General features: G+C 39.5%; 1 protein-coding gene across 4 annotated transcripts in view; it reads right to left on the reverse strand.

The window, feature by feature from the left end:
• Positions 1-8,744, reverse strand: part of STRN (striatin) — a 2,479,646-nt gene extending 2,470,902 nt beyond the window's left edge. For 2 of the 4 annotated variants that reach the window (XM_044058573.1, XM_044058566.1), the window contains exon 1: positions 8,297-8,743. In XM_044058573.1, coding sequence (XP_043914508.1) covers positions 8,297-8,548 — 252 coding nt within the window. In that variant the 5' untranslated portion in view covers positions 8,549-8,743. Of the gene's footprint in view, positions 1-8,296 lie in introns of all 4 variants that reach the window. The other 2 variants (XM_044058581.1, XM_044058561.1) reach the window with 2 other exon arrangements.
• Positions 8,745-9,122: the final 378 nt, after the last annotated feature.

Below are 9,122 nucleotides of genomic sequence, written 5' to 3' on the forward strand. Positions count from 1 at the left end.
AGATTTACACATTCCAGAGACAGGTTAACCAGGCTTGATACAGTGACATAGCCAGTTTGTTCCCAGGTGGTGTTTGAGCTTAGTTTTGAACTGACCAAGTGACGCGAGTAAGGTAATGTGCAAGCCAGTTCCAGTGTTTGCTTATTAACAGTTTCCCTTGCTGGCCCTAGCCAGGGACACCAAGAACTGGTCAATTTTTCCTAAATTCTTTTGCCCTGCAGAGGTAAAATATAAGCTGTGAACCTCCAAGAAAAGCAAGGTTCCTCTCCTTGTTGAGATGGTCAGGAAAACACACTAAGGAGACAGTTTAATCCAGGGACAACTCTGTCACTACTTTGACATGAAAGAGGTACTGGTGCAAAGGGAGAGCAGAAGAGAGGGATTCCAGCCACATGGATGCAACAACAACCACATACTCCAAGCCATTCATAAAAGGATGAACAGCAAAAGCCCAAGTCTCATGCAGAACCATGGAGGCTCTGTATTTGACCTGGGCCTCTAACTACTTAAACTTCCACTAGTACATCTCCTTCTCCTTATGAAGGATGTCCCCAAAGAAGAAATCCTTTCACAGAGGGGCAGAGAATAAGGTAACATCAGTGTCAGATCTGTATTGGAGAAGAAAAAAAAAAAAAAAAAAAAGACTCACACAGGGCAATCCATCTGAATCAGAATCGGGGGTGTCTGAATCCTCCACGTATTTGTATTTTACTCATCTCCTCTTCCTTGAAAGTACTGAGTAAACGGTAAGTTTTTTGCAATCAATGTTGTACTGCTTGGTAACAAAACCAAAAAAAAAAAATGCTGCGAACTCCACACTTACTTCAATAAGTATTGCTTCTGAATGAAAACCGTGCTATGATTGCAGAGACAGTACCACAGAATGCATTTGAAAAATGTGTGCAAGAACAGCAGATTTTCTTCAAGACACTTTGTAAAAAATCAAAGGCAACACAACTTTACTGCATGTTGCAATTACAAAATAGAATAATTGTAGCACTATACAACCAACAGTACTACTTCAGGAAATCACGACCTCCTACCATGTAAATCAACAAATGTACAGTTCCACAATGAATCACACTTTACTCAAGTGAAATATACAGAAAAAGTACAAGTGTAGAACTCAAAGGCGAATTTTACTTTAAAACAATAAATACCCCAATAAAACTAGTGCTTCTTCTCTCTCAATGGGTTTCATTGGTAAAAAAAAAAAAAAAAAAAAAAAAAACACACACACACACCACCATGCCACAACCAAATAGATTTACAGTCCCTACTCACACATCAGTACTAGCCATTCAAAATTGTTATAAATTAAATATTTAATAAATACATACAAATCCTTAATCCACATTTCTTTAAACAAAGGTTCAACAGATACTTATTCAGACATAGGTCAAATGCAATTCGTATGGTAACGATCCTGTTTTTAAGCATTTAGCTGGTAGCAATTTGTTAAAAATAAATCTACAGTCAAATATGCTAGTGCCCTTAAAACAATGTTACAGTGCATCACTAGAACACGTTACTCTCGGCCTTATATCTTTGTGTCCTAACTGTCCCAACATAAGCCGTAGCCGTGTATTTTACTACTACTAATAAAAAAAAAATAATAAAAAAAAACACACAATCGCTGAATCCCTGTTTTCATAGAAAGACAACCACTACAGTACAGTTTTATAATACCCTCATCAACAAACACCGATATATTTATCAAAAGTAATAAAGGTCACTAGCATCTCGGATAAAACGGGTTACTCAGCATCTAGCTTTTCACTATAAATTTTGTATAAAAATTGAATACATACTTATGTTGCATTAAAGTATTTTTCTAACAAGATTTCCAATATAAATTTAGCAGAAAAGGTTTCACCATTATACCCTACCATAACATCTAAACACTGATCTCTTCCAGACAATAATTCAATTCAAAAATGCAAAAATGTTTAGTCTCAGTTAAATAATTAAACAGAATTCTTACACTGAACTACCCAAAGTATAAAAATATAATGCACAAATCTAACAAAATTAATCAACATCTCAGTTAAAATTTTAAGACATGTTCAAGCTCCCATTTTAGTAAACTGGACACCCACAAACACAGACTAAAAAAATAGGAGTATAAAAATGTGTTTTTCCTTACAATGTTATGTACAGAAGGCTATAAGCAGTCAAAATGTTTCATGCAACATGGGAAAAAGGATGGGCTAATTGTTTAAATAGCAAGAAACACCAATAAAAGCCTGAAGGTATCCTGCAAATTTCACTATCAGCAAAAAGAATAAAGCTGTGTTTTCAGCAAGGGCTATTTCAGCAAGCTACGACTCCTATCAATTTCTGTTGCCCCAAATGCATTCTGACAAAATGCTGAAGCATTACTAAGACTACAGTCCAATATGCATTCTTAGAATTCTAAATACAATCTTGAAGATTGGATGAACGCCCACAAATCTACCACAGGCCTGACACCATAAGTGTCAGCAAGGTGTAAATGGCATCATGACTTAACTGCCTTATATCTTGTAAGTAGTCAAGTGGTAAATCAACACCACGAAAAATTGCCCAAATCACTGTAGTATACAACTATGACTACACAGAAACAACCAGCAAGGAATAATCGAAGTAGATTTATTAGAGGTAACATCTTATCTATAGTACAGTTAAATTTCAACAATGCAGTACAACTTCTTTTAATCCTAGACTCAGTTTGAATGGAAATTACACATTTTAGCCACTGCACCCAAAATATATGACAACTACTAGTCAAAACGCAGCTTGTCAGCTACCACAGAGAACAATGTTATAAACTGCATTTGCAAGCTGCTGAAAAGTAAATGAAAACAGGTCCATCACCCAGCTTTAAATATGTCAAAGTAATAGGACTCACATTTAAAGTATGTAAAACAGCTGCTTAACATGCCAGGTGCCACTGGATCTGGATTATATGACAGAAATCTGCTACCAAAACACAATTTAACTCCTTCAGTAAGGAGTCAGCAACTCAAAAGACAAAAAGGTATTTTTTAACTCCTTCAGTAAGCAACTACTTTGTCAGACAGTGGATATTGCTTCATTTAAGACGCACAGTATATAAACATTTCAGTAATACTGATGTGTTTAACAAAGCTCCAGTCATACTTGTGAAATATTTTGAGCAGCTCCAATGGCAGAGGTTGCAAGTCAATATCTTAAGGAATATACCAGACAGAAATGGTTTACAGTCCAAGGAAAGAGTCATCCTGTTAAATGCACGAAAAAGGGGGAAAAAAAAAAACAAACACTAAATTTTCCTCTATAATTTTCACTATCCTAGAGAATAACCACAGTACAAAGTAAATGGACCATTCCTTAAACATATTTCTATCTTTAACAAATGCTTTTGGAGAACATGCCATTTGTACCAATCCATGCACAGCTATCACAAATCCGTTCTTCCAGTCACCTTTCTTTCCTCATCCCCTCCACGTGATCTCCTCTCACTTCTTCAAAAACTTTTTTTTTAGATTTTTTTCCTTGTTTCAGCCAATATTCTTACAGGTCTGTGGTGACCCCTAACGGGAACAGCCGAAAGAAAAAGAAGATTCTTACAGGGAGTCTTCCCATCCTTCATATATTTTCCCTTTCCTATCAATAATAGTTACTCTTTTTGTCAACTTCTAGAGACAACTCCTTACTCTGAACTAGCTACACAACGACAAAAAGTAATAAAGTCTAAAGTCAAAGTGAGAAAACACTCAACTGATTAGAGGAAAATCCCCATCACACTGCCGTCATACATTTCACCTTCTTTGCTCAGGAATTCTGGACACAGCCAAAAAGAAAAATCGGGGGTGCAAATGCCAAAATGTGTGACTAATATATTATGCCATCCACTTGTAAAGTTAATAGAACAGCTTTAACATCAACATGCATTTTCTGAATAAAAAGAAGTAAACTCTAATGTCTAATATTATTAGCAGAGGAGTCCTTTGCAATTTACCAGAAAAATCAAAAATATGAGAAGAGGTACAGTAACCAATAACCTTGACTATAGTCAGCAACAAAAGAATTTTTCACATAGGCCTCAGCACAACTGCAAACTTCCTTGAATTCACCTGCTCTCAAACGGACATTAGCCAGCAGGTATTACACAATGACCTTACAAGGCCCTCATACAAACACATACACTTTCCTCCTCCCATATTATCCCCAAAATACACTAGATGTGTTGAATTAACTTCTTGCGGTCTTTTGTGAAGCCTGAATTTTACTCCTTTGACTCATCCATCCCCCTTCACACCTAACTTCCCCAGCTGTCAAAGTGTTAAGGGTAATCTGAGCTATTACCTGCTGTAGCAGGAGACTTGACTCATGTACTGTTTCCTTGTTCTAGTCTTCACTTTGCGTATGGGTAGGGAAGGAGCAGGGATCTTGCCATCAAATCATGGGTGGGTTTTAAGGATGGTCATGGTGATGTCAGTTTGGGGAGGGAACCGGCCAGAAAACTATCTGTATTCATTGGCCTTGCTGACATCAATGAACTTGGAGAGTGCAGCAAGCTTTTTCACGGAGGGATAAAAGTTGTTTTTGAAAGTGAAACCACCACAGTACAGTAATGTACTATTCTAGTTGAGAAAAAAGGTAGATTTAAAAATATTTTAAATGCTGTATTATTCTTTATTCATAGCAGAGACAGTAAACAGGGAGAAAAAGGACAGAGACAGTAAACAGGGAGAAAAAGGACAGAGACAGTAAACAGGGAGAAAAAGGACAGAGACAGTAAACAGGGAGAAAAAGGACAGAGACAGTAAACAGGGAGAAAAGGACAGAGACAGTAAACAGGGAGAAAAAGGACAGAGACAGTAAACAGGGAGAAAAAGGACAGAGACAGTAAACAGGGAGAAAAAGGACAGAGACAGTAAACAGGGAGAAAAAGGACAGAGACAGTAAACAGGGAGAAAAAGGACAGAGACAGTAAACAGGGAGAAAAAGGACAGAGACAGTAAACAGGGAGAAAAAGGACAGAGACAGTAAACAGGGAGAAAAGGACAGAGACAGTAAACAGGGAGAAAAAGGACAGAGACAGTAAACAGGGAGAAAAAGGACAGAGACAGTAAACAGGGAGAAAAAGGACAGAGACAGTAAACAGGGAGAAAAAGGACAGAGACAGTAAACAGGGAGAAAAAGGACAGAGACAGTAAACAGGGAGAAAAGGACAGAGACAGTAAACAGGGAGAAAAAGGACAGAGACAGTAAACAGGGAGAAAAAGGACAGAGACAGTAAACAGGGAGAAAAAGGACAGAGACAGTAAACAGGGAGAAAAAGGACAGAGACAGTAAACAGGGAGAAAAAGGACAGAGACAGTAAACAGGGAGAAAAAGAACAGAGACAGTAAACAGGGAGAAAAAGAACAGAAGTAGAGCATTTAATAGCAGAATCCCATTTTTGTCCTTTAAATACACTGGCAGTTACTTCATGCAGTCAAGATCTATTTCAAACCTGCTATTAAGTACACCTGCAAAATTTAAATATACAACAGTACTTTGGAACTAGTTCAGATAACCAGATAGGCAACTGTGCACAACTCTGCTGCACTTTCAAAGAAAAGAAGGCAAAACTAGTTAACAAGTGCAATGGAATGCCACACAAATGTGAGAGGACTGAAGTAGCATGAGCACAAAAACAGGCTTAAGGGACAAATAAGTGTGCCCAAAAGTGAAATCAGACTAAAGAGAAAAGAATACAAGGAGACAATTACCAGAGAGCATAAACTGATGTAATATAAGGTAATCTTGACAAAAATGGGGGAAGACAGACAAACGGAGCATGCTACTAGAGGTGAACTCTAGAGCTAATGACGGTTTCAAGAAGGCACATGACAGAAAGTGGACTAAAGAGGCGACTAAATGAGCCTCAGGGGAAGGACATACAAGATGGACAAATACTGGGTGACAGAAAATGCTGATATGCAGCACCATCTATGTCGCAAGAAGGAGACCACCACTTTCACAATTTTCCTGACTGCCACAGCCTACCACCATCATACAAAGATGCCAAGCAGATGAAGTACGACTTAAATTCTTGTCAGTCGGTAAGACAGCACAAAGATAAAAAGTTACCAATGGACCTCTCCAATTCCATTTCGTCTAACTTCAAAAACTCAGTCTCTCTATCAGCTGCCAGAGACAAATCTAATCCCAAACCACAATTCAGTGAACTCTTCCACCACAATCTGCCTTGGAAGCTCCAAAAGTTTCCTGCCCACAGATACCACACTGTTTCGCATCCAAAATAAATCCCATTGCCCGCTCCCAGGAATGAAATGCCCAATGGCAACTACATTTTGTCAGCTGTAAGTAGATCCATCCATCCACCACCCCTTTCTCAATTTTTTGCACATGGGGTCAGGGTGTCACTTCAACAGTGGCAATCATCTACAGTCTTGGTTTATACTGCCAGGTGGCTAGCTCTGCCACAGTAGTTCTTCTGCACCACACAACTGCGCGCACACACACTCACACAAGCAATTTAGTGTCCAATCCACCTAATGCGTGTCTTTAGAATGTGAGAGGATGCCAAAGCACCCAGAGGAAATGCATAAGAACACAGGGAGGATATGAAGACTCCGCACAGAAGGCATCCCGGTAGAGACTTGAACCAGGGAACTTCCTGCTGTTAGGCGACAACTGGATGTTGTGGTAAAAAGTTAGTCTGTACTTGACTGGAAAAATAGCATACCCTTCCTGGAAGTGAAGTTCCCATTGGCAACTATATTTTGTCAGCTAGAAGTACATGTAGGAGGGAAATAAGTCTGTACTTGCCTGGAAGAACAGCAGGAAAATAAAAGAAAAAAAAAAAAAGAAAGTGAGTGAGTAGCCTACATCACAGATGACATATGTCTTAATATTTTTCTTGCTTTTGCAGCACATGGATATGATCACATGCACAAACAACACAGAATGCAAAGCCTAAAGATATTCCTCTCTCCATCAATGGAAGTGGCCCTTCCATTGTCCTTAAAAGGAGTATCCGAAAACCAAAACATTCAATCTTCTACTTGCTTGAACTCAGGCCACCAAACCCATTAGCCCCACCTCTGCCCCATACCAAACACACTTCTGAGCCAGCTAAGTAACCACACACCAGCTAAATTATGGTATTATCTACATTTTTTCAAAGTACTAAAATGCAAAGTGCTTATGCAACAGTCAAATATAAAACACTGAGAAAATCAGACACTCTCAATATTAAAGAAAATAATTTAAAGTTTAGAACTTTAAAGCACAATGTAAATAAACTGACACCCAGAAGTTAATTCATATCAACCAAGTATGCACACCATAAACCAAAACATGTAATGACCAAAATAAAAATACATACTGAAAAATCGATACTATAATAGCAACATTTTATTCATTGGAGCCACCTGGCAGAGTTCAGACAGCACTCCAACCCACAGGCATCAAGTACACTTATGATGCAACCAACTGCTCATTCTCGCACCGTAAAATCCAGCACAGTACTGTTTTGCAGCTGTCATATCAAGTTTTAGAATAAATGAAAACTCATATTGCAAGTTAATATTCAATGAAATATGTACAAAAATAAAAACACAGCAAACCAGTCTAATTTCTTACTGCCTGCTGTATGCCTGCAAGCCACCTATAGACTAGCAAGAAACATTAACTGTTCAACACACATGAAATGTACAATAAGTATGTTGCGATCAACCGTTACCATAAAGTTCTCATAGGCATACTAAAAGTTAGAAGACTGCTGATTCAGTTAAAAAAAAATCACGAGGTCAGTCAGTGCATTCGCAGATTTTAACTACATTAAAACTAACGTGCTAGTACATTAATGTAGATTGAATGCAGAAATAACTGATGCACATTTACCTAACAAGCATGTAAACATGGGGGCGTAGGCCTGAATGCCGCAGGACAACGTAAAATACCACTATTAAATATACATTTGTTGTCAACCCCCCTCATTTCCATATCAGCACGTCCCACTGACAACACATTAAGACTCAACTAAACAGCTGAATATACAAACATAGCAATAGTATTATCATTGCACAACAAGTTGAGTACCTGCAGGAAAATATACAAGTCACACAGACCAAGCCAAGCAAGTTGTCTCTATTCCAGCCCAAGGCCCTAGAAAGACAGGCTGGATTACACAAATCATATGCTACTCATATGCACCCCATAGTCAAGCCTAAACTGCCCCCCACCTGCCCCGCCAACATCAGGTCCCTCAAGCATCACGGTCCGGCCCATTTCCGGCCTTGTATTTCGTTCAATTTACCTGCAGTTCTGCCCGTTCCACGTCCCACTGAGCACGGTCAATCTCAAAGCGGGCCCATTCGTGCTGCAGGAAGTGCAGGATCCCCGGGATACTGTACTGAGCCCGAGCCGCCGTCACGGGCGCTGTTGTTGCCGTTTCCCCTGCAGAACCACCGCTGCCATCTCCCTGAAGGGGCCCGGGACCCTTGCCATTGCTTGACAGCATCGAAATATTATTGTTAAAAAACACTCCGGGCCCTGCCTGTTCATCCATGGCCAGGTTCGGACGATCTGCTTACAGGGACTATGATTAACCTAGTATCCGCTTTCGCCCCTTCTCCACCCGCCCACACGCCAATACACATTCACTCACAGCCGCCAGAGCTTTCTGCTCAAATGGGTTGGACTCTGGATGACAGTAATCTCGTCTGACGCCAACAGACGGGCATGATAAACTGGTCCCTCACAACGCCGGCGCGCCGAACTAAACGCCTTTCTACTACGTCATCTTTTTAGAGCCTACCGAGGTTCGCAAAGTATAACAATACCAAATGCAGAAAGTAGAAGGTTAAGGCATAACAGAACTGGGGCGCGTGAACTTGGTGGGAGGATATAGAGGTAGCCTCCACAGGGTAAAAAACTCAAGTTTTTTGTTGTTGTTCAGGACTTGAAAACAGTTCTTTAAAAAGCACGTGTGTACTCATTGGTTTGGTAATATTTGATATCCAAAAATTACATCAGCGAAACAAACCGTCAAAAGACTTCCTCCGATCCGATGTCTGCTGTTCGGAGATACGGAGACACCCTGTTGAACGGCTGCGTGACTGGTTATGACAAAAAAAAATGGG

This window comes from Protopterus annectens, chromosome 1.part2 (assembly GCF_019279795.1).
Source record: "Protopterus annectens isolate FY-2018-M chromosome 1.part2, PAN1.0, whole genome shotgun sequence".
Classification (NCBI taxonomy): Eukaryota; Metazoa; Chordata; order Ceratodontiformes; family Protopteridae; genus Protopterus; species Protopterus annectens.